The 25736-nt window shown below is 43.7% G+C and overlaps 1 protein-coding gene across 1 annotated transcript in view; it reads right to left on the reverse strand.

The window, feature by feature from the left end:
* LOC124593733 (lysosomal acid glucosylceramidase-like) overlaps positions 1-25736 on the reverse strand; it is a 152182-nt gene that overhangs the window by 40503 nt on the left and 85943 nt on the right. Inside the window, exons 5-6 of the mRNA XM_047132063.1 lie at positions 20384-20544; positions 7184-7421 (exon numbers count right to left, since the gene is read on the reverse strand). Coding sequence (XP_046988019.1) covers positions 7184-7421; positions 20384-20544 — 399 coding nt within the window. The remainder of the gene's footprint in view (positions 1-7183; positions 7422-20383; positions 20545-25736) is intronic.

The raw sequence follows: 25736 nt of genomic DNA on the forward strand, positions 1-25736 counted from the left end.
AGACGAGTGGGCATAGGTCAAGTAATTCCCGCAAATCACGGGATGGTGGTTTACGGACAAGCAGCTGGCGTCCAAAATGTGTTCCAGTGGGTACAGATCGCGCACATTTGCTGGCCAAGACGTCAATGTGAGCTCACCATAATGCCTCTCAACCCACTGTAGCACGATTCTGCATCTACAACACGGGCAGTATGGGGAGACTCCAACCATGAAGCGAAACAAGCGGTCCGCAGTATTGTTCACGTAATTGACTGCTGTCACGATGCCTTCAATCACCACCACAGATCCCATGGAAGCCTAACCCAGCGTACCAAAAGCATAATTCTGCTCTTACCGGCATGCAACTGTGGCGTGGTGCAGCCATTCGCCTAGATGACGGCGTGTAAGGACCCAACCATTGACCTGGTGTAACAAGAAACGCGATTCAATCAACAGGCGACACGTTCCTATTGATCAATGCCGAAAACTCAGCTGTATCCACTGTAATCATAATTGACGATGTCGTTGGCTCAACACGGGAACAAGTAGGGGTCATATGGTGTGGAGCTCCATGTTCAACAATGTTCTTTGAATGGCGCGCTACGAAACACTTGTGCCTGCACTAGCGCGGTACTCTGTCGTCAGACCTGACACTGATCGCTGCCTACCCTGTATTACATAGTGGGGGATCCTCCGACCTGTACCTTTTGCGATGAGACGTGGTCGTCCACCACCATACGGCGTACTCCTTAGTTCACCATCCTTCAGCCACTTTCCACGGGTGCTCACGACAGTAGTACGCAAACAGTCGACCAACTTCGCCATTTCTGAGGTTCCCGTTTCCAGCCGCAGCGCCACAACAAAGTGTTCTTTATCAAAACCGCTTATATTAGTGGGTTTCCGCATTTGCGGCCCGTATCTTCGCTATAATGACTGCCCATTCGTCTTTTTGTCGCTTACGTTCTTTCTTTACTGCGTCACGTGCTCGCAGGGACGATTCTAGAAGTCGGTCAAAGAGGGGCAAAGAGGGGAGTGCTAATGGGGGGGGGGGGAGGTTGAGGGAATGGGATATCGCTTAACGAAAGGAGAGCTGGGGTCCTCCACTGACAAATTGGTAAAATTTGGTTTTGCCTAAAGTAGTTTTTGGTAAGAGTTTTGGAGTTCAGGGTAAAATATGTGTATTAATAAATAATAATACACCCATTTTAAATTAAATTATATTTATTAGTTTAGATAGTAAGCTATTTGCCTGCTCTTATTATTTTGGAAAAATGTGAAATACAATGCAACCTATTGTGCTACATAATTATAAAAAAAATTATTGAACCTGTTGCAGTAATATATTCACTGATTTCTGGAGTCATTTTATTCAGTGTAATATGATATTCCATAGGGGGGGGGGGGCTATAGCCCCCATAGCCCCTCGCCTTGCCATCGCCCTTACATTCTCGCAGCACCACCACCAGGGGGCCATCAATCTCGCGGTGGGCAGTAGTCACAATGTTTTGACTCATCAGTGTAGGTATTGCAGAGTAATTTAAACGTATTCAAAGAGACAAGTGGACGTCAAGCAGACGATGGTAAGGCTGTCCCTGCACCAGCACGCAAGCCATCAGCAACGGCGCACAGAGGAGGAGATGCCTGGCGCAATTCAGAAGAGATGGACGTCACGCTTATGACATCATGGAGTGGGCAGAAGAATAATTTTAAATACGTTTAAACCACTGTGTCACGACAGCAGTAGGAAGTATACTGTAGTGGAATACAAACGACCAGTAGTAAACGACAATGTGCGAAAGAAAGTTCACAGAAGTTCATAATTTAACATTTTAAAGATAAGTCTGTCAGTACAGTTAGAAGTCCTTAATGATTGGAACCTGATGTTGCTGATGTCGTATGTTAAACACAAAACGAAAGTGTGGCGCAAGAGGAATTACGGCCCAGGATCGAACAATTTAACCCAATCCAACAGGCTTTCAGTGTTTCAAATCAGGCCGACATTGATCCTTATCAAACCACTAAACAATTAAATTCGGCAACTTTTGATCTGCTTGTCACTCGAGGTTCACTTTGAGTAGCTTCTTTCATTAATGCTAATCGATTGTTTTCTCTATCCAATTTTATATGTGAACACAAAGCGCTCGGTAAAGAAAAATGGTTAACAGATGTATTATGTAGTATACAGGGTGGTCCATTGATAGTGACCATGCCAAATATCTCACGAAATAAGCATCAAACGAAAAAACTACAAAGAACGAAACTCGTCTAGCTTGAAGGGGCAAACCAGGTGGCGCTATGGTTGACCCGCTAGATGGAGCTGCCATAGGTCAAACGGAAATCAACTGCGTTTTTTTTTTTTAAATAGGAACCCCCATTTTGTATTACATATTCGTGTAGTACATAAAGAAATATATATATATTTTAGTTGGACCACTTTTTCGCTTTGTGAAAGATGGCGCTGTAATAGTCACTGACGTGTAAGTACGTGGTATCACGTAACATTCCACCGGTGCGGACGGTATTTGCTTCGTGATACGTTACCCGTGTTAAAATGGACCGTTTACCAATTGCGGAAAAGGTCTATATCGTGTTGATGTATGGCTATTGTGATCAAAATGCCCAACGGGCGTGTGCTATGTATGCTGCTCGGTATCCTGGACGACATCATCCAAGTGTTCGGACCGTTCGGCGGATAGTTACGTTATTTAAGGAAGCAGGAATTCTTCAGCCACATGTGTAACGTCAACCACGACCTGCAACAAATCTGCACATCAGTAGCAGACAGATTGCGCGAGAATCGGGAATTTCAAAAACGTCGCTGTTGAGAATGCTACATCAACATCCATTGCACCCTTACCATATTGCTATGCACCAGGAATTGCATGGCGACGACTTTGAACGTCGTGTACAGTTCTGCCATTGGGCACAAGAGAAATTACGGGACGATGACAGATTTTTTGCAAGCGTTCTATTTAGTGACGTAAACCGGCATAATATGCGCTATTGGGAACGGAAAATCCACGATGGCTGCGACAAGTGGAACATCAGTGACCTTGGCCGGTTAATGTATGGTGCGGCATTATGGGAGGAAGGATAATTGGCCACCATTTATCTATGGCAATCTAAATGGTGCATTGTATGCTGATTTCCTACGTACTGTTCTACCGATTTTACTACAAGATGTTTCACTGCATGACAGAATGACGATGTACTTCCAACATGATGGATGTCCGGCACATAGCTCGCGTGCGGTTGAAGCGGTATTGAATAGTATATTTCATGACAGGTGGATTGGTCGTCGAAGCACCAGACCATGGCCCGAACGTTCACCGGATCTGACGTCCCCGGATTTCTTTCTGTCGGGAAAGTTGAAGGATATTTGCCATCGTGATCCACCGACAACGCCTGACAACATGCGTCAGCGCATTGTCAATGCATGTGCGAACACTACGAAAGGCGATCTACTCACTGTTGAGAGGAATGTCGTCACACGTATTGCCAAATGCATTGAGGTTGACGGACATCATTTTGCGCATTTATTGCATTAATGTGGTATTTACAGGTAATCACGCTGTAACAGCATGCGTTCTCAGAAATGATAAGATCACATGTATCACATTGGGACAACCGAAATAAAATGTTCAAACGTACCTACGTTCTGTACTTTAATTTAAAAAACCTACCTGTTACCAACTCTTCGTCTAAAATTGTGAGCCATATGTTTGTGATTATTACAGCACCTTCTATCACAAAGCGAAAAATGTGGTCCAAATAAAACATTCATATTTCTTTACGTACTACAGGAATATGTAATAAAAAATGGGGGTTCCTATTAAAAAAAACGCAGTTGATATCCGTTTGCCCTATGGCAGCGCTATCTAGCGGGCCAACCATATCGCCATGTGGTTTCCCTCTTCAAGCTAGACAAGTTTCGTTCTTTGTAGTTTTTTTGTTTGACGCTAATTCGTGAGATATTTGGCCAGGTCACGATCAGCGGACCACCCTGTATGAAATCCACATATCAACCTCCTGTAGACAATATCGTAATCAACCAAACATACGAAAAGGAGGATCACATGATTTTATTTCCTTGTGCCAATTGCTACTGATAAGTGGTCAAAATTTTAAAATGGCTGTAGTTTCGTGAATGTGACACTAAGAATTAAATATGATGTCCTTTCTTGATGATGGCCGCTATGGCACAGAAAGGAGAAATGTGCTTTAATTTGTATTTCAAACGCAGCATAGGTATTGATGTAAATTTATTTTTATAGTAACTGTAAGACTCGTATTCTATTATTTTTGTAAATATTTTGATCATTCCTGATCATAGAAAGATATTGTGAGAATGTTCCAAGAAATACACATATATTGTGGCTCTCTTTCATAATAAAACAGGACTATCAGCTCTGCTGGAAGTGATGGGATGAAGAACGGCTTAAATAAGTTCTAAAGTTTCTGCCATTATAAAACTGTTCTAGTAGTGTTACGCCCCAGGATAACATTCCTGACGGCCACCGAAAATTCTTCCAAGTTCTACTTTGGCAACTGCCAGCAACGGAACCACCTGTGTCTATGACCACCAAGCGGCCAGCTATGGGGAAATACTGAGCGATTTGCGGCACACACGGAAGTAATTGCAACATCAGGGAATGATCCAGCGCTAAAGTGCGTAAGCGAAGAATAATCTCATCGCGGTAGCTGAGAGACACCGTCACACCATGGGCAAAGCAGTGTCACAGGAGAGCTGACAACCAGGGAAAACCATAACACATGATGTCATTGCTATCCCCGCCGCCGTATATCGCACAAAAAGCAGCAATACCCCACAGTTCTTAATGAATGTCTCATCTGCTGAGTGCTGACTGCTGATTCCTCGGTGCAGTCTCACCCCTTGTCTCGGTTACGCCTATTCAGTGAGAGGGGAGGCTATGGGAGTTATCCCTCGGCACGCCTAGCGGTCTTCTATCGCCTGTGGAGCCACAAATCCTGCTGGAAGGACTCTGCCACTGCCAGATGCAGTGCCAGCTCCCGAGGCAACACTGATGGCGTGCGGAGACTGCCATCAGCCTGCAGGCCTGGTGTAGGCTTGACCTGCGTGACCAGGGTGCTGTCCGTCACCTGCCTTTGAGAGGGAGAGCAATTGTTGCCGCTCACGCCATTCCTGTGGCAGACATTGATGCTGCCAGCTCCTGTCCACTAAATTGGGGCTGAGAGCAGACCCATGCTTGACAGCAAGTACTCAAGGTGGACCTGGTGGCATGTTTCGTGAGTGCAAAACTTCGCTGTCACCGAAAGCATTTTGGAGAGCGATACGTTGAGCAGGAGTCCACCGGCGAGCGAGCGTCGGCAGCCGTCCAGCGGCGTTAACCGCCGCCACCCGAAATCTCACTCCGCCGGCGGAACTGCAAGTTGAGCGCATGCCGCCCTGCTTCTGCTGACGAGGCCGCTGCTTCGCTGGCCTAAAGCCGTCGGCACACGGGACGTGCTGTCGAACGTCAACGTTGAGCGTGCTAAGTTCAACGTGCTGCTGAACGCTCAGAAATGATGCGACTTATGCATGCGGTACGTGGGCCCCAACGTGGTGTACGCGGTCACAACGCACTCCATCGGCAGTTGCGGGATGTTTCTAGTTCGCAAATCACACTGTTTACGAATCGAGCGCGTCTAAAATTCCCATGTTAGCTCTATTAAAACACACATTTCCTCCATCGTCCACGAAAAGGAAAGTACCATGTCCAGTCAATAAGGAGATAGGCTTATAAAAGTTCCATTACAAACAGTGCGATACAAATTTGCAGTTCTTCTCCACATAAGATAAACATTATTTCTTCATTCCAACATTTAAGTAAAACCCCAAGGTCAGCCTTACTTGATCACTGTTCCTGCCCAGTAGCAGAATCTGTGTAACATCTGAATTACGAAGCGTAAAAGAAAAAGGAGCAAAATTACTTTATACAAGTAGCGCAAGCTGTCCTATAGATTAAGCCAATCAACAAAGTCACCCTTCAAAAAAAGGTGAACTTATCTTTACATAATATCGATTATTATAATACGTACTTACATTAAATAAAGCATCAAAACCTAATAAAAACGCAAATGTTAGGAAAATATTTGGAAGTGTCGAGTCGCGAACCACTGCACAAACGTTTTACTATTTATAGGTCAGTGACACTACTGACTTCGCTAAAGCTACAACTCGCTGTTTCACGCTCAATCAAAGCATGTTACCACTTACTGAAAACCGTAATCGTAGATATCTTACTAACTGAAATTTAATTATAACAAATATACCAAGAACAATGCGTTTTGGTGGCTCTTCAAATAGCATACTCTCATAATACGTAAATTACAATTCTTTTGCCAGGAATATGATGTTTCTCATTATTTTATTGGAACGAATCACACAGTTAACGACGGGTTATGCAGTGATTCTCAAGTTGCTGGAGCCCAGAAACGGCAGGTATACGTATAAGCATGAAATGAATGCCAATTGGCGCCTCACAACTCTGTACTGAAGGGAGACAGCGTGCGTGTGACGTAGGTGGCGTTGTGCCATCTCATTGGACAACGCTCAGACGCACGCTCAGAATATCTGACATGCTAGATATTGCTCTGCGCGTTCGTAAAGACTCCCGAACGTGCTGTTCCACACTATGACGTCAGAAACTCAGCACGCACAACGCTCAACGTTCGGTTGCACGGTCCGTGTGCCGACGGCTTAACTGTGGCGCGGCACCTTGGGCGACAATCCTAAATTACTGCTTAATAAACGTGTTGTTGCCAATATAATAATGTTTCCTTGAGGCTCTCGAGCGTAGCTAGGTCCTCACCACCGTGTCCTCACCGACTCTCTCCTGATGACTGTAGGGGTCTGTGACCAGACCCCTACAGCAGCGTGGTATAATACCCATAGAGTTATAAATTATAGAAAAGAAATCTTGTATATTAAAAGCTCCTGATGGCTTTCAGTGTGAGGTCAGTCAGTTTGATAGGTAAGATTCCTTCCCACAGAAAGCAGACGCTATGAAACACATCATATGAAGTTTTCCTTTTAATTTCCACTACAAGCTAATCCTGCTGCACCAGCATGTATTGCTTTTAGGTCTCTATGAAGTCTTTATATCCTACAGAATTATTACCATTACTCTAAGAGAGGCAGTTATAAGTAGTGTCATGGGAGACAGAGAAGAACCAGACTCACCTCCTCGGACCACTCCAAGTAGTTGCGTATGTCTTCCCCGATCATGATGTCCATGTCAGCCAGAGAGGACTCACGGCGCAGTGTGGGGCCCAGATAGTCTACAAGGAAGCGACGCAACCACTGCGGATTCCAGCCCATGCTGTTGAGGCCGTTGGTGACGACAGAACCAGATGTGGGTTCGTTTTGCAGCGATACAGCCCACACGTTCACGCCACGCCGCGCATACGCCTTCAGGAACCTGCCACGGACAAGTGAGCATCACAATGGTTGTCGTATTCCAGGCTAAATATGTCAGGCTATCCATTTATTCACTGATTTATTTCTAATCTATCAGGCCGTGCAGTCCTCGTCATAACCCTGGCTAACTAGGAACGGCACCTCCTATTGTGTCGAGAGTTTTTGTACTCGCTTCGCGGATGCTTTCTCGAGACGAGCAACATATGAGGAGCTCACCCGAAGCCATTTCGAGAACAACGCCCTGCAGCTGTCTCGCAAGCAGGGAGTGACATCACAGGCTTCAGGCGAACAGCTGCAACGGACGGGCAGACGGCAGTTGAATAGTACTGTTTATTGGTGCCCTGTAAATCGTTTGCTAAATCATTCTTTTCTTCTCTACTTGTGTGTAGATACCTGCTGCCACCTACCTGCAGAAATATAACACCTACTCGTCGAATCCATATCACAAACAATCGCTGCCGTGTTGCGTTCTAAAGGTGGACCGACACGTTATTAAGCTGGTGGTTTTAATGTTTTGCCTAATCAGTGTACCTGAATAGCTGGCTTAGCAATATTGTCATTATGCAGTGTTGGGTGAGAAGTGTTAGTATATGCTGACCAGGTGGTATGAGGAAGGTATTCTCAAGTTAGCTTTAGGGCTGAAAAGTGTGTATATTTTTATTTGGGACTTTTATTTTTTGTACCTCTCTGAAAACAAAGGAGCTTCATTTTGGATGTTTAAATTCTTTATGAGGTTTCCTACTTCTTAATATTTATAAAAGCATAATACTGAAATAGGATTTAGTTATTTTCTTCATCAAAAGTAAGCTACCCAAGGAATTCACAGCAGATTTCAAGAGGCACAGGTGTTAATGGATTGTTTGGTTGTGCTCTTAATATAAACTACTGTGATTTATTGGTATTGGGTCTCATTTCATCAGGTAAAAGCGTGTATTGTAATTACAAGCTGTTTGGTGAAAATGAGTGGTATTACCAGGGCGTGTTGAAAAGCAGTGCCTCAGAATTTTTTATGTGAAAATTATCAAAGCTTTCTTAATGAAACAAAATTTTTGTTGATGTCGTTACTGTAGAATGTTTGACTTTGTTGACGGAGCCACAACCTGACCTTTGCTTGTACCGCTTCATCATTATCAAAATGAAGTCCTCTAAGGTGTTCTTTAAGTTTTGGAAACAGATTAAATTCGGCTGGGGCCAAGTAGGGACTGTACGGAGGATGAAGTGAACTCAAAGCGCCCGTTTGTTGCAAATGTCGCAGTGCTCGTATGTGGTCTGGCACTGTGATGCGGAACGAAAGTGTCCTCCATGTGTAGACTAACTCTCCAAATTAGTGCTTTCAGTTTTCTGAGGAGCCCGCAGTGTATTTTTGTAGAGTCATGGTGGTGCTTTTAGGCATGAATTCCAAACGCACCACACCTTCTACATCCCTGAACGCTGTAAGCATGAATTTGCCTGCTAATGACATGGTCTTTAACTTTTTTGGTGTCGGTGATCCTTCGTGGCAGAGCTCTACTGGTGCTCTCTTGTTTTCAGGCTCAAAATGGAGAACCCAGCTTTCATCAATTGTCACGAGGTTGTTAAGCAACCCGTAATTCTCAAGCTCAAAACGCAAAAAAAAATTGTTGACACATGTCCAGTTTCCTCTGTTTCATGTCAAACGTGAGCATTCGAGGCATTCATCGAGCACACAGTTTTCTGTACCGCAGTTCAGCAATTACAGCCAGTATAATAAGCTCCTGTGATGCTCCATACTTATAGCTGTGTCTGTGTCGCCAGAGGATTTTTTCTGGTGAATTTATCAACACGATTCCAATGAGTCTTGTCTCTTGCCGTACGTGGTCGTCCGCTACGAGCTCTGTCAAAAAGGCTGAGGTTAGCACCACTGTTTCCTGCATTATGAGCACGGACAGCCCAACGTCGCCCATTACTGATGTCGATACAACCGTCACCATATGCACCTTTCATTGTTCTACGGATTTCAGTAGGAGCACATTTTCTGAGGTTAGAATTTCGACTGCAGCACACCGTTTCTCACGCACCGACATAGTTGCGTTACAGACAGCTATGTTACATTCCATAGTTCAGAGCACTCTAGCAACGGAAGGATGCAGCTGGTGCCAGTCAAGCGGGAAAGTCGAATAAGTCACAACCGATATTGAGAACTGAATTAAAAATTCGGCGACATTACGAGGTGCATTCAAGTTCTAAGGCCTCCGATTTTTTTTCTAATTAACTACTCACCCGAAATCGATGAAACTGGCGTTACTTCTCGACGTAATCGCCCTGCAGACGTACACATTTTTCACAACTCTGACGCCATGATTCAATGGCAGCGGCGAAGGCTTCTTTGGGAGTCTGTTTTGACCACTGGAAAATCGCGTAGGCAATAGCAGCATGGCTGGTGAATGTGCGGCCACAGAGAGTGTCTTTCATTGTTGTAAAAAGCCAATAGTCACTAGGAGCCAGGTCAGGTGAGTAGGGAGCATGAGGAATCACTTCAAAGTTGTTATCACGAAGAAACTCTTGCGTAACGTTAGCTCGATGTGCGGGTGCGTTGTCTTGGTGAAACAGCACACGTGCAGCCCTTCCCAGACGTTTTTGTTGCAGTGCAGGAAGGAATTTGTTCTTCAAAACATTTTCGTAGTATGCACCTGTTACTATAGTGCCCTTTGGAACGCAATGGGTAAGGATTACGCCCTCGCTGTCTCAGAACATGGACTCCATCATTTTTTCAGCACTGGCGGCTACCCGAAATTTTTTTGGTGGCGGTGAATCTGTGTGCTTCCATTGAGCTGACTGGCGCTTTGTTTCTGGATTGAAAAATGGCATCCACGTCTCATCCATTGTCACAACCGACGAAAAGAAAGTCCCATTCATGCAGTCGTTGTGCGTCAACATTGCTTGGCAACATGCCACACGGGCAGCCATGTGGTCGTCCGTCAGCATTCGTGGCACCCACCTGGATGACACTTTTCGCATTTTCAGGTCGTCATGCAGGATTGTGTGCACAGAACCCACACAAATGCCAACTCTGGAGGCGATCTGTTCAATAGTCATTCGGCGATCCCCCAAAACAATTCTCTCCACTTTCTCGATCATGTCGTCAGACCGGCTTGTGCGAGCCCGAGGTTGTTTCGGTTTGTTGTCACATGATGTTCTGCCTTCATTAAACTGTCGCACCCACGAACGCAGTTTCGACACATCCATAACTCCATCACCACATGTCTCCTTCAACTGTCGATGAATTTCAATTGGCTTCACACCACGCAAATTCAGAAAACGAATGATTGCACGCTGTTCAAGTAAGGAAAACGTCGCCATTTTAAGTATTTAAAACAGTTCTCATTCTCGCCGCTGGCGGTAAAATTCCATCTGCCGTCGGTGCTGCCATCTCTGGGACGTATTGACAATGAACGCGGCCTCATTTTAAAACAATGCGCATGTTTCTATCTCTTTCCAGTCCGGAGAAAAAAAATCGGAGGCCTTAGAACTTGAATGCACCTTTTACTTTTCAGCACGCCTTCGTACATCTCCTAATTTGTTTACTGTTACTAAATCACTGATTTTCAGCTTTGAAATTTACGTACAGTAGGTTTAATTACGCAACTATATCTCATGTACATACTGTCATAGTCTTCCGCCAGTTCGACGTTTGTAGCTAAATTTTCGGAATTAGTTACAAATAAATGTTGTAGATTTTGTGTTATATTTTAATCTGTCAATTTAACAATAAAATGGTGTAGTAGTATCGTAACATGACATTCATTTCAAATAAAACTTTCATACAATCACCATCATCATCTTCTTCTTCTTCTTCCTCATCTCTTCCCATCCCTCTATGAGGTCGGCATTATTAAGAGGTCTGTTCAAAAAATTTCGATCGTAATTGCGCGTCAATGGTGTGTAACTTCCGGAAGTTTCATTGTTATGTGTCGCTTAGTTATTGTTCAGTACTGTATTGAGTAGAACGTTGTGTCGCACAGTTTACGAAGTTCGAGATGGCAGAGTCAGAGGAGCAACACGTCTGCATTAAGTTTTCCGTGAAACTCAGGAAAACCTCTACAGAGACACGCCAAATGATGCAGGAAGCCTACGCTAATGAGTGATTAGGTCGTACTCGGTGTTACCAATGGTTCACACCGTTTAAAAATGGCTGGACGGAAGTTAAAGATGACCCTCGTCCGACGTCTACCGACGACACTCATGTCAGGAACTTCAACGAAATTAACCATGCCAATCGAAGACTGACTGTCCGAGAGACAGCACAAGATTGTAACATTTCAGTTGGATCATGTCATGAAATCCTGAAACGGCATCTTGATATGTATCGTGTTGCCGCCACGTTCATCCCACGGTTCATGAGTCAAGACCAGAAAGACCTTCCCCTCGCAACCTGTCAAGTGCTTTTGCATCGCGCAAATGAAAACGATATGTTCCTTAAGATAATTTTAACTGGTGGTGAGACATGGTCTACGTTTACGATGTTGAGACCATGGTTCAATGTTCACAGTGGGTCGGAAAAGGCTCTCCAAACCAAAAGAAAGCTCATCAGGTCAAACGTCAAAGTCACGTTGATAGTTTTCTTTGACTTTGAAGGATTAGTTCATCATGAATGCGTGCCACAGGGGCAAATTGTCAATTGATGGTACTATCGGGACTCGTTGCGATGAAGGCGAGAAAATGTGAGAAGGAAACGGCCTGAAATGTGGTTCTTGAATCACGACAACGCACCCGCACACTCATCCCTGTTGGTGCGTAACTATTGCACAAAAAACTAAATCACTGTGCTGCCTCGCCCTCCACACTCTCCAGACCTGACCAATGCGAACTGTTATTTTAATTTCCAAAGCTGACAGTCCCGTTGAAAGGACGCATATTTGCAACGACAGACGAGATGAAAGAAACTCAGCAGACTGCACTTCGCGCGATCCAGCAAGAGACGTACCAAGGCCACTTCCAGAAGTGGAAACGGTGTTGGGAGCAGTGTATCAATTGTGGAGGAGAGTATTTCGAAAGAGACCATGCACAATAAATAAAAGATAAAAGTAGAAAAATTCCCAAAATTTTTTGAACAGATCTCGTATACGAGTTTTGGCAGTGTTAATGATAGATGGTGGCCGGGTGCCATTCCTGTCACCACCACTCACCCCTGGGACAGAAGTTGTGTAACCTATCTGCCTGCGTGTAGGGTAAATATATTTTTCTAGAGTGAGAATGTTTTCTAAATGTTTGCGTAGGGCCTGTCTCGAGCATGAAGTGGGTACCGGCCCAGTATTCACCCAGTTGAATGTGGAAAACCACATCGGCCCTCGTCATTAATCCTTGAGCTTGTTCCGATACGGGGCAGGCTAGCTTCCCCCAATCCCAGATGCGACGCGTTAATTAGCCCGACTATCCAGGTACGGTAAAACTTTGGTACGTGTGCTGCAATATATTTGAAAGGATAAATGCTTACACTTAGTTTTAATGGGAAAAATATAGTACTCAGGAAATTCCTTTGCGTCGGATACATCATCACTGGAGAAACAGAGTGCTTATTATCATTCGCCAGAGTAGAGTTAGTTCAACAAGTTTGATGAAGTTACCACTAGCTGCTTAGCCTGCAGTGCATGACGTCATGCCTGAGCTGAATGGCCTCGTCTCTACATGCCAATGGCTGAACCTTGGTAGTCAGTGTCCCGATCGCCACAGCCACCCCACTTCTGCTGCTGTTTGTGTGGTAATTATCCCTTCCTTTATCTAGTATTTGATATTACTTGGTTATCAAATGATGTATTGAATACAATTCTCCATAAACTATAGTATTTATGTCACGCAATCCAACTGCATTTAAAAAATAGTACATGATATACACTGCTCGATAAAATTAAAGGGTCACTTTTTTCAAACCCTTAATTGTCTCCCGTTGCGACACAGAAGTTTGACATTCGTCTCTAGAGTGCCTACAATCTTCTTCCGTAATCGCGCAAAATCCTGGTGCCCTGCGATCTCACACTCGGGCTCGGTGACGCTTCCAACAGCAAGATGTCGACATATACGAAAGAAAGGGCAGAAATCAGAATTCATGTGACGTGTAAATTTGGTTAATAATGTCACGTAGACGCAAAATTTTACAACAGTTCTGCGCAACACCACAGTGGACGTGTCACACGATGGGAAGGTCATCACGACCAACCTTACTCATATCTCATTCCTCTTCTTGACGCCTTTGCGATGTAGGTCAGAACTGAAACGCCCAGCGTTTCAGTCACGCGGTTTCCTTATGGGTAGCCGAGGAAAACATTTCAGATACATTGCCGCTCACAGTCGAAGTGAAAACTGTTGACACCGTCGGGAAGATTCAACCCTTCTCTGAGGACATCATGGGGCTGCAAACCCCACTGAATATGATCTGACCCCTTTGGTTTCTAGCGTGACGGCAGTTCTTGCTCCGGTATATACGGAACAACTAGGAGCCGTTCAAAACCATCCGATCAAATTTCTGTGGTGTGATCAGGAGGGGAGAGTTTGGAGGGGGGAGGGGGGAGATCAGGGGGTTGCAACATTGACACACACGTGAATGAAATGGCAAACGGTATCTCTAACGCCTCCCATTTCGGCAACACCTTCGGTGCCACCTGTGAACCTTCGTTGAGCACTTTAAACATGTTCCTGTACAGAGACAGGTTCCTAGGCGTCGACCTGACAAGCATCCCTTTCGACACCCGTTAGATTTCGCATGCCGCCAGTAGGTGCTACGAGTAGTTTAGTGCCGAGCGCTTCTAGGCGCTTCAGTCTGGAAGCGTGCGACCGCTACGGTCTCAGGTTCGAATCCTGCCTCGGGCATGGGCAGGTTCGAATCCTGCCTCCGGCATGGATATGTGTGATGTCCTTAGGTTAGTTAGCTTTGAGTAGTTCTAAGTTCTAGGGGACTGATGACCTCAGATATTAAGTCCCATAGTGTTCAGAGCCATTTGAACCATTTGAAGTAGTTCAGTGACGTAGCGCCACTCAGCTTAGGGCTGTCGAAATGGCTGCCTCTCACGTCAGGCGCCTAGACTGGCTGTCTCCGTACAGGAACATTTTTACAGCGCCCAGCAAAGCGTCACAGGTGGCACTGAGCATGTTGCTGAACTGAGAGGTCTTCTGTTGAAGTGCTGATGCGCCTCTGATGAAGTCGAAGTTAACCAGATGGTCAGAAGCAGCTGGCGTAATTATTGAGCCTGGTGAAAAAGCTTCTAAGACTATTGATGAAGTGGACCTGAATGGCAACCACCCACGGAAAAGACAGTTGTCATTATTTATGTTATTTACTTATTTGTGTTAAGGTCATGCGTTCCTGTGTCTAAAAACAGAATTTGTTGTAGTGATAGGTGTCATAATATACTAGGAGATAACAATGAATCCGTACGATATACTCGTACATTTTTGCTGTCACTCTTAACACTCCAATATGACTACACTACGACGCCTCACATTGTGATGGTCACTTAGAACTAGCCACAGTAGCAACCATGTGGTCCTCAGTCGAAAACTGGAGGTTGATGCAGCTCTAGACGCTATTCTATTCCGTGCAGGCCTCTTCATCTCCGAATAATTACTGCAGCCTACATCCTTTTGAATCTGCTTACTTTGTTCGTCTTCTGATTACCCCCTCTTCCTTTCAATACTAAATTGATGATTCCATGATATTTCATAATGTATCTTAGCAATCGATTCCTTCTTTTAGTAACATTAAGCCATAAATTTCTTTTCTCCACAATTCTATTCAGTACTTCCTCATTACTTACTCGATATAACAACCTAATCTTCAGCATTCTTCTAAAACACCACGTTTCAAAAGCTTCTGTTGTCTTCTTATGTGAACTTCTTATTGTCCACGATCCATTTCCGTACAAGACTACTCTCCAGACAAATTCCTTCAGAAAAGACTTCATAACACTTAAATTTGTACGCGGTGTTAACGAATTTCTCTACTTCAGAAACGATTTTCTTGTCATTGCCAGTCTATATTTTATACCCTCTCTACTTCAGCCATCATCATTTATTTTAACGTTGGAATAGCAAAACTCATCTACTACTTTTAGTGCCTCATTTCCAAATACCGCTGATTGAATTCGACTACATTCCATTATCCATCTTTTGCTGTTATTGATTTTCATCTGATGGCCTTCTTTCAAGATGCTGTCCATTCCGTTCAACCGTTCTTCGAAGCCATTTGCTGTCTCTTACAGAATTATATTGTGATCACGGAACCTCGAAGTATTCATTTCTTCTCCCTGATCAAATTTTTCTTTAGTTTCCTGTAGTGTTTGATCAGTGTACAGATTGAATAACTTTAGTCATAGGGTACAATCCTCTCTCACTCCCCTCTCAACCACTGCTTCCCTTCCATGTCTTTCGACTCTTATAACTGCCATCTGGTTTCTGTATGAGTTCTACATAATCTTTCATTGCCTGTACTATACCCCCACCCCTTTCTCCTACTGCCTTCAGAATTCCAGGGAGTGTATTGCCAAAAACTTTCGAAGTACTTTTGACCAAACTATCTCAGAGTTGCATGGACCTCCATTAATCGTATTGAGCAGAAACGTACTCGTTGGTATTTTCGAGTAAATTAAACTCTTTTCTGTCACTGAAATGCGTTAACACTACATCCATCTTCTTTGAAACCGCTTACATATCACAGATCGTGGAAAGGCAGTATTACATGAAAACTGAATTAGGCATAGCTACTGTGTTGCACAGAGTGCTCCTATCACAACGGTGCATGGAACCCTTCAGAGGGTCACATGACTGGGATGTCATGTGGCTCTGTATTGACAGTCAGGGAAAGGGTGAAACGCTCCATGTTGGTGCGTTTGATCAGTCACGTGGTGGGTGTCGAAACCACGAGACACAGCATGTCTTATATTCTGCTACTGCATCGTGGATGGATTGGATTGGATTGTTTGAAGAAAGAGACCAAACAGCGAGGTCATCGGTCTCATCGGATTAGGGAAGGACAGGGAAGAAAGTCGGCCGTGTCCTGTCAAAGGAACCATCCCGGCATTTGCCTGGAGCGATTTAGGGAAATCACGGAAAACCTAAATCAGGATGGCCGGACGCGGGATTGAACCGTCGTCCTCCCGAATGCGAGTCCAGCCATCGTGGATGTATCGTAATTCGATTTTGGGACAACGTCCGCCACCAGTGTCAAGTGTCTTGGACATTAAGTAGCATGTTGACCGCCGATGTAACCATCAACTCTAACGAACTGTAACAGAAGTTAAGTGGATCACAGTGTTGCAAATAAGGTTGCAAATAAATCACTAATTCAGTACTGGACAACTACAGACGGTCAGCAAGCCATAAGATCCAGACGCACCTCCTCCTGTGGCCCTGGGATAACACCACCTATTACGTTTACAGCTCGCAATAAACGGCGTGGCACTGGCACACAAACGCATTCTCGTCGTCATCGCTAGGCGACTCCACCCCGTGGTTCCCAAGGGCGGCCGCATCAGCTGACTGCTGCTTGCCGAAGTGCTTACTGCTCACTGTAGACGCAGGGGAAGTTCTTCATAATCAGGCACGTGTGATTATATGCGATGCCATTAAATTTTTGTTGGGAGAAACAAATGAGAAAGCAAAAATTTCTTTAGAAATTGAGCGTGGGGGCGCTGCAAGTTCCGCTGGGTATTCCAGTTGTTAAATAAAGTGAATAAAAAAGAGTGGAGGGAGTGACGAATCACAGCTACAAGTATGTTCCAAGGCTTCGCTACTTTGTAAAGATCGAGAAGAAGCAGAAAAAAATTTTATCGTTAGGTAATATTACCGAAAAATTTATCAGAAGACTGACACACATTTTCACATGGCAAACAAATAAACACTATCCAACAGGCCTTGAAGGTCCAGCGGGACCGACTGGCCGCCGTGTCATCCTCAGCCTTTAGGCATCACCAAATGCGGATACGGAGGGGCATGTGGTCAGCACACCACTCTCCTGAAAGTTGTCAGTTTTCGTGACCTCGTGACCAGTAACTTTTATATGACTCATATTTTTTATTTTACATTCTCAGTACCGTAGTATGTGACATTGTGCACTATCCTACATCTACTAGCCTCACCTTATTTTGCGAGATATCTATCTGGCAGCCCATCTTCGCTCTTGGTATGCTTCGGTTGATTCTCGTTGGTTATGTGATTATTTCTTTTTCCATATTCTAATGAGAAGCTATTTACTTTGAACGTCTATATTTGTCGAATTATTAGTCATACTGACATAACTTGTTTATACTCACATGAGATTAGCTAACTATTGCTTGTAAGTTATGCAAGGTAAATGTCTGTGCACAAGCTTCAAATGTCGAGCTGCAGTTCCCCGACTGCTCGGTGGCCTTTCACACTGGAGCCCCCACCACTTCTTTGCCCCACTTTCAAGTGCACTGCCTGTGGACCTACGGTTCAAGTTACTTTGTGTGCACTCTAACTCAGCCCACTGTACACCACAGGTCACCAACGCTATCATGGATGCAGGAGTAGCACCACTAAATCTTTCAAGGTCTGACTGATCGGTACAGTCAGTATATGACAGTTGTACGCTATGAGCATATCTAAAGCTACATGATGTGGTGCATCGCAGTTTCGAACAGGGCATCAAGCAGGCGGGTCTTAGAGGTGTTCGCTTGTTGGTGATATTTCCATGGGATGAAGAGAGGGCTCCTTCATATGTTTGCCGTCATCTCTTACCAGGAACTGTACCAGAACCTACTGTCCAGTCTTGGGCATCAGTTAATTTGACTACAGAGCTCCTCAAATCACCCATGCCTTCAGAAAGATAATACATCAGAACACTTCTCTGTAACTGTGTTAAGAGTTGTTGAGAAACATATTACGGATTTAATTCCGTTATCTAGGCGACATCAGGCATTACACGTTACTACCTTTGCGTCTCCAATTTACACTACTGGACATTAAAATTGCTACACCAATAAGAAATGCAGATGATAAATGGCTATTCATTGGACAAATATATTATACTAGAACTGACATGTGATTACATTCTCACGCAATTTGGGTGCATAGATCCTGAGAAATCAGTACCCAGAACAACCACCTCTGGCCGTAATAACGGCCTTGAGACGCCTGGGCATTGAGTCAAACAGAGCTTGGATGGCGTGTACAGGTACAGCTGCCCATGCAGCTTCAACACGATACCAAAGTTCATCAAAAGTAGTGACTGGCGTATTGCGACGAGCCAGTTGCTCGGCCACCATTGACCAGACGTTTTCAATTGGTGAGAGATCTGGAGAATGTGATGGCCAGGGCAGCAGTCGAACATTCTCTGGATCCAGAAACGCCCGTACAGGACTTGCAACATGCGGTCGTGTATTGTCATGCTGAAATGTAGGGTTTCGCAGGGATCGAATGAAGGGTAGAGCCACGGGTCGTAACACATCTGAAATGTAACGTCCACTGTTCAAAGTGCCGTCAATGCGAACAAGAGGTGACCGAGACCTGTAACCAATGGCACCCCATACCATCACGCCGGGTGATACGCCAGTATGATGATGACGAATACACGTTTCCAATGTCCGTTCACCGCAATGTCGCCAAACACGGATGCGACCATCATGATGCTGTAAACAGAACCTGGATTCATCAGAAAAAATGACGTTTTGCCACTTGTGCACCCAGGTTCGTCGTTGAGTACACCATCGCAGGCGCTCCTGTCTGTGATGTAGCGTCAAGGATAACCGCAGCCATGGTCTCCGAGCTGATAGTCCATGCTGCTGCAAACGTCATCGAACTGTTCGTGCAGATGGTTGTTGTCTTGCAAACGTCCCCATCTGTTGACTCAGGGATCGAGAAGTGGCTGCACGATCCGTTACAGCCATGCAGATAAGATGCCTGTCATTTCGACTGCTAGTGATACGAGGCCGTTGGGATCCAGCACGGCGTTCCGTATTACCCTCCTGAACCCACCGATTCCATATTCTGCTAACAGTCATTGGATCTCGACCAATGTGAGCAGCAATGTCGCGATACGACAAACCGCAATCGCGATAGGCTGCAATCCGACCTTTATCAAAGTCGGAAACGTGAGGGTACGCATTTCTCCTCCTTACACGAGGCATCACAACAACGTTTCACCAGGCAACGCCGGTTGGGTTGGGTTGGGTTGGGTTGTTTGGGGAAGGAGACCAGACAGCGAGGTCATCGGTCTCATCGGATTAGGGAAGGACGGGGAAGGAAGTCGGCCGTGCCCTTTGAAAGGAACCGTCCCGGCATTAGCCTGGAGCGATTTAGGGAAATCACGGAAAACCTAAATCAGGATGGCCGGACGTGGCAACGCCGGTCAACAGCTGTTTGTGTATGAGAAATCGGTTGGAAACTTTCCTCATGTCAGCACGTTGTAGGTGTCCCCACCGGCACCAACCTTGTGTGACTGCTCTGAAAAGCTAATCATTTGCATATCACAGCATCTTCTTCCTGAGGGTTAAATTTCGCGTCTGTAGCACGTGATCTTCGTGGTGTAGCAATTTTAATGGCCAGTAGTGTAACTGCTCATCTACCTAGTCAAAACATACCGTCATACTCGGCCTACACTTCAGACATATATGGCACTTGTAACTCCCAATTTCTCAAGGCAATCGTTTGCAACTGTATCGTTAGACCACCTGCGTTACACGTTGGCCACATAGGTAAGTGAACTGTTTGCAGACTTCAACGTCCCAGAAATACTGCCCCTTTGGCTCAAAATACTAAGATGATACATGCACCATATTAGCAATGAATGACATGTGTGGAGACTACGTGTAAGTCTCCTTACATTCAAACTTCAGCCACGCACATGATGTTTCATAACTCATGAGCTACATACGGTGCAGGTAAAATCCAGGAAATGAAAGTAACAGTATTACTCAACAGTTTAAGTAAAAAACACATTCTGATTGCTATGAAATGACAACAACGTACATTCTGCTGTATCTTGCTAAATCTTACTTGACGAAATAGTTGGCCCAGGTCTGGTAGTATTTAGACTGCAGCCAGCTAATGCCACTCGTCCCGTTGTAGACTTTCATCCATCTGGGAGCTGACCAGGGCAACGCATGTATCTTCACCCCATTGTTTGTAAGGTTCTGAGCCATCAGTATCAGTGGAATCTGTAACCAGAGATTACTACTATATTACTATGTGTGACAATTTATTTTAGTTTAAATGCGAACTATAAGCAGATATTATCTCAAAATTTTCATCACTTATTTCACCTCCCTTAAGTGCTGCATTTCCAAAAAATGTGAAACATATTTTTTTTAATTTCTGATACTGAAGGAAAATATAAATTTCCATATATTTAGTTATGAAAATTATTTTATAATGAAATAATTTCATAAACTTTTCATCCCTTATTTCGCTCAATTACGAGTTAGAATTTCCAAAAACACTGAAACATATTTCTTTAATTTCCAGCTGAGGAGTCAAATACCAATTTTCATAGATGGAACTTTAAAACTGCTTTAGTAGTTCTTTAATAATGATTTATTTTCAAAAAAATCTTTCACCCACTATTTTACCCCCTTTTAAGTTGAATTTCTAAAAATTCTCAGACTTTTTTTTCTTGTTATCTTAATAGCGACATATTTTCAAAAAGGCTATTATCCCTTATTTAGCGCCTATTTCATCCCCTAAGGTTAAGAATTTCGAACAATCTTCTCGTAAACAGTCCTAGAGTTTAAGATGAATACGCTTTCCAAATTTGAAGTTTCTGTCATTCATTGGTTTGAGCTGTGCAGTAATGACCTCAGTGAATCAGTCTGGCATTATTTCGCTCCCTTAGGGGTAGAATTTTCAAATACAATGAAAAATATATTTTTTCATTTCTAACCGAGAAGCCAAATACAAGTTTTCAAAGATTTAGTTTTAAAGATGCTTTCACAATGAAACATTTCCATAAAACACTTCACCCCCTATTTCGCCCCCCTTAGGAGTTGAATTTCCAAAAACAGTGACATTCCAGTTTTATTTATAAGGAAGTCAAATAGATATTTTCATATATTTGGCTTCAAAAATGCTTGCATAATGAAATACTTTCATAAAAAAATTTCACCCGCTACTTCATCCCCATAGGGATTGAATTTACAAAAACAGTCAAACACATGTTCTTCATTTCTAACTGAGAAGCCAAATTCAAATTTTCATGCACTATATATAAATTTAATAATGCTTTGATAATTATATTTTGTCATAAAACATTTCATCCCCTTTTTGTCCCATCTGAGGGTTGAATTCCCAAAAACACTGAAACACATATATTTTTATTTGTAATAAAGAAGTGAAATAGCAATTTTCATAGATGTAGCTATAAAAGTACTTCAGTAGTTCTGTAATAATTATTTATTTTCTAAAAATTTTTCACTCACTATTTCATCCCCATAGGGTTACTCCTGAAAAATGCCGAAATATGTATTTCTTTATTTCTGACCTTCCCTATTTCACCCCATTAGGAGATGGAACTTCGAAAAATCGTTTCTTGAACGAGCCCATAGTATAAGATCAACACCCTCTGCAACTTTCGAGCTTCTATCCTTAACGGTTTTTGGCTGGGCGATGATGAGTCAGTGAGACAGTCAGTCGGGACGTTACATTTCATGTACAGAGATATGTGGAGGAATGTGGAGCACACAAAGAGGGTGGCAGGCACACAAGTAAACAATGTTGCTGCTGTGACCTTTACTGCAAATACTTTTTGGTGCAGCCCTCCACACTAGTTTATACTGTCCAAGTCTCTTCATATCAGCATAATTACTGCTATCAACACACGTTTGAACCTACTTGCTGTAATCGAGCCTACAATTTTTTACTCACCACACTTCCCTCCGCTACCAAATTTCCGACTCTTTGATACCTCAAAATGTCTACTATCAAACTGTCTCTTCTTTTAGTTGAAGTATCCCGGGGCCTTGTTTCGACTTAGATTTTACAGTGCTCTGTCAAATCCTCACAGTATAATATTTCCCCTCGCATCTTCGTCTACGTCCTCTTCCCTTTCTATAATACTGCCTTCAAGTTCATCTTCCTTGTACAGTCTCTTTATATACCCCTCCCACTTTTCAGCTTTCCCTTCTTTGCTTAGTACTGGTTTTCCATTTTAGCTCATGACACTGATACAACCGCTTCTCCTAAGGCCTCTTTAATTTTCCTGTAGGCGATATCTATCTTTCCCCTAGTGAGACATGCTTCTAAATCATTACATTTGTCCTCTAGGCATTTCTGCTTAGTCGTTTTGAACACCCTGTCAATCTCATTTTTTAGAGGTTTGTATTCCCTTTGGCCTGCTTCGTTTACTGCTTTTTTATATTTTCTCCTATCATCAATTAGACGCAATATCTCCTGTGTTATCCATGAATTTCTGCTTGGCTTTGTTTTTTTATGTATTTGATCCTCCGCTGCCTTCACATTTTCATCTCTTAAAGCTACTCATTCCGCCTCTACTGCATTCCTTTCTCCTGCTTTTCTCAATCGTTGCCTAATGCTCCATCTGAAACTCTCAACAACCTCTGGTTCTTTCAACTTATCCAGGTTCCGCCTCCTTAATTTCCTACACCAATTACATGTAAAAAGTATGTGTCTGGACTAAAGAATTGTATACATGCTTCATGGAGAATACATACTGTTCTGTCAACTACACACATCAAAAACAGTGTTGCATCACCCCAGTTCCCAGTTCTGAAGATAGACGTTGACTGTGGATATTGTATCACAGGCAGAGTCCCTTTGACTGTTAAAAGATGTCACTAAACCCTCCCTAAGATGTAACCGAGCATGCATGAGCTTCGCGTATTAGACGGAGGCCTCGTGTTGTCTGTAGTTCAACCATGCCTAGACGGTTAATATCGTGGTTTGATCGCTTCGGCATTGTTACTTTGTGCCAGGAAGGGCTCTCAACAAGGAAAGTGTGCGTCTCGGAGTGAACCAAAGCGATGTTGTTCGGACATGGTTGTGGTTGTGGAAGGCGCCGTAACGGCTATACGATATGTGATTGCCACCTTCCAACTGATAGTGCAACTACACCGGCAGCATATTGGCGAGGCATTCGTCTTCGTGGACGACAATTCGCGCCCATATCGTGCACATCTTGTGAATGACTTCCTTCAGGATAACGACATCGCTCTACTAGAGTGGCCAGCATGTTCTCCAGGCATGAACCCTATCGAACATGCCTGAGGTAGATTGGAAAGGGCTATTTATGGACGACGTGACCCACCAACCACTCTAGGGATCCACGCCGAGTCGCTGTTGAAGAGTGGGACAATCTGGACCAACTGTGCTCTGATGAACTTGTGGCTGGTATGCCACGACGAATACAGGCATGGGTCAATGCAAGAGGACGTGCTACTCGGTATTAGAGGCATCCATGTGTAGAGCAATCTGGACCACCACCTCTAAAGGTCTCGCTGTACTATGGCGCAACATGCAATGTGGGGTTTTCATCAGCAATAATAAGGGGTGGAAATGATGTTTATGTTGATCTCTATTCCAGTTTTCTGTACAGGTTACCGAACTCTCGGAACCGAGGTGATGCAAAACTTTTTTCATGTGTCTCTGTGTAAAATATTTTTGTATCTGTTTTCAAAGTGCATTGTGTGCTAGCTTAAGCTGGTGGCAGCACTCTGGGCGGCAAAGAGGATGCGAGAAGATCGATAAGTGAGCAGGAGATAGACCAAACAGAGGCTCACAAGCAACGTGCCGCCAACGCCCTCTCGACCGCTAGTATTTAAATCGCCGCCGCGGACCAGTCAGTCCCAATCAGTAATCCAGTGAGTCAACAATTCGAGTCTTCAGTCGCAGCCGAGTGGGAATCGCAGTCGCAGTTAGCGCAGCCTCTAGCTCAGAGTCAGTCAGTGTCTAGCGAGTAGAGTAGTGTGCATAGCGGGATGTATACTACACCAGCAGTGAGGCTAAAGTGAATTATTACAGAAGAGCTTGTACCACAACACCTGGACTATCTTAAGTAACTTCTTGTTCTTATGAATAAAGAACCGTGTTAACAAATGCGTGCAGTCTGTGTTATGGAAGAGGATATCAGCCACCAAACAACATCCACCCCTTGGTTCCTATGGTACAAGCCTACAGTGACAATGAGGCGACACAAAACATTGTGCACAGGAAATTGGAAGAGAGATGTACAATATGTGAGACTTGTTGCATAAGAAGACTAAAAGAAATAATAAGGAAGAGATTTTTGTAAATTTATCTTGAATGGATTCCCACGTAGATTTCGTCGAAGTTGTTATGGCTCATCTTGTTGATTCTAGGGTGATTCCAATTTGACTGCTAGAAGATTCAGATCTGTATTTTAGCAATATTTGAAGACCTAACAAATGCGTTTTTCAGGAAATTGTTAATGATCAAACAATCCCAGATCAGAACAATGGTATGGTAGAAATAATTTTTGACTTGGTGTTCACGATCCACATTTTTATTAAACTTCTTGTAAATTCAAATATATTTCTTCTTAATTGTCACATCATCAAGAAAACAGTTTTGTATCAATCTTCATATATTTAATTTCCACTTTAACCAAACACAAGACTTGACTGTTCTTTTACAAAGCGAAATAACAACTCGACTTCTGAAAAGTGAAACAAAGACTGCTCTGTGCGCATTCGCGCCAAAACGGTTACAAGTAAGTCAAAGATTATGACAGTCTCACAGAAATGAATACACACAAGAACCATATCACTGTAACATCGGAGTACCTACACATTAATAAAACCAAATGTGAATATTGTCACAAAAATATGTCTGTTACTTCGCAGAAAAGTAGTACGATATTACTGGTATCGAGAACTGGGGTTGGAGGGCCGTAACGGTCACGTAAATAAAGAACCATTACACTGTATATATACTCTGACAAAAAAGTGAAGCACCAAAACACATGGTTGGATGTCATGCACCCAGCATCGGTGAGTACATAAGTCATTAGAGTTACAATTCTGTGCGACAGGTGGAAGGTCCACCAGAATGCATTAATGTCGATCGTGTTTAGTGTTGTTACCAGATCTGGTAGGGTATAAAAGGGACGTGATCAGCGCCAGATGCTGACTGGTCACTGTGAATGACACGACGATGCCACATAATCTAGTATGATAGCATTATCAGCATCTGACAGAGTTGGAAAGGGCCACATTGATGCTCTCCATTTGGCAGGCTGATCGAATTGTGCAGTACACAAATTTTGGACATTCGAATGTGACAGTGGCCCGATACTGGACAGCATGGGAAGGCGAAGGCAGGCATACTGGCCGTCAACATTCCAGTCGATCATGTCTAATCACCACAAGGGAGGATCGCC

Source organism: Schistocerca americana, chromosome 2 (assembly GCF_021461395.2).
Source record: "Schistocerca americana isolate TAMUIC-IGC-003095 chromosome 2, iqSchAmer2.1, whole genome shotgun sequence".
Taxonomy (NCBI): Eukaryota; Metazoa; Arthropoda; class Insecta; order Orthoptera; family Acrididae; genus Schistocerca; species Schistocerca americana.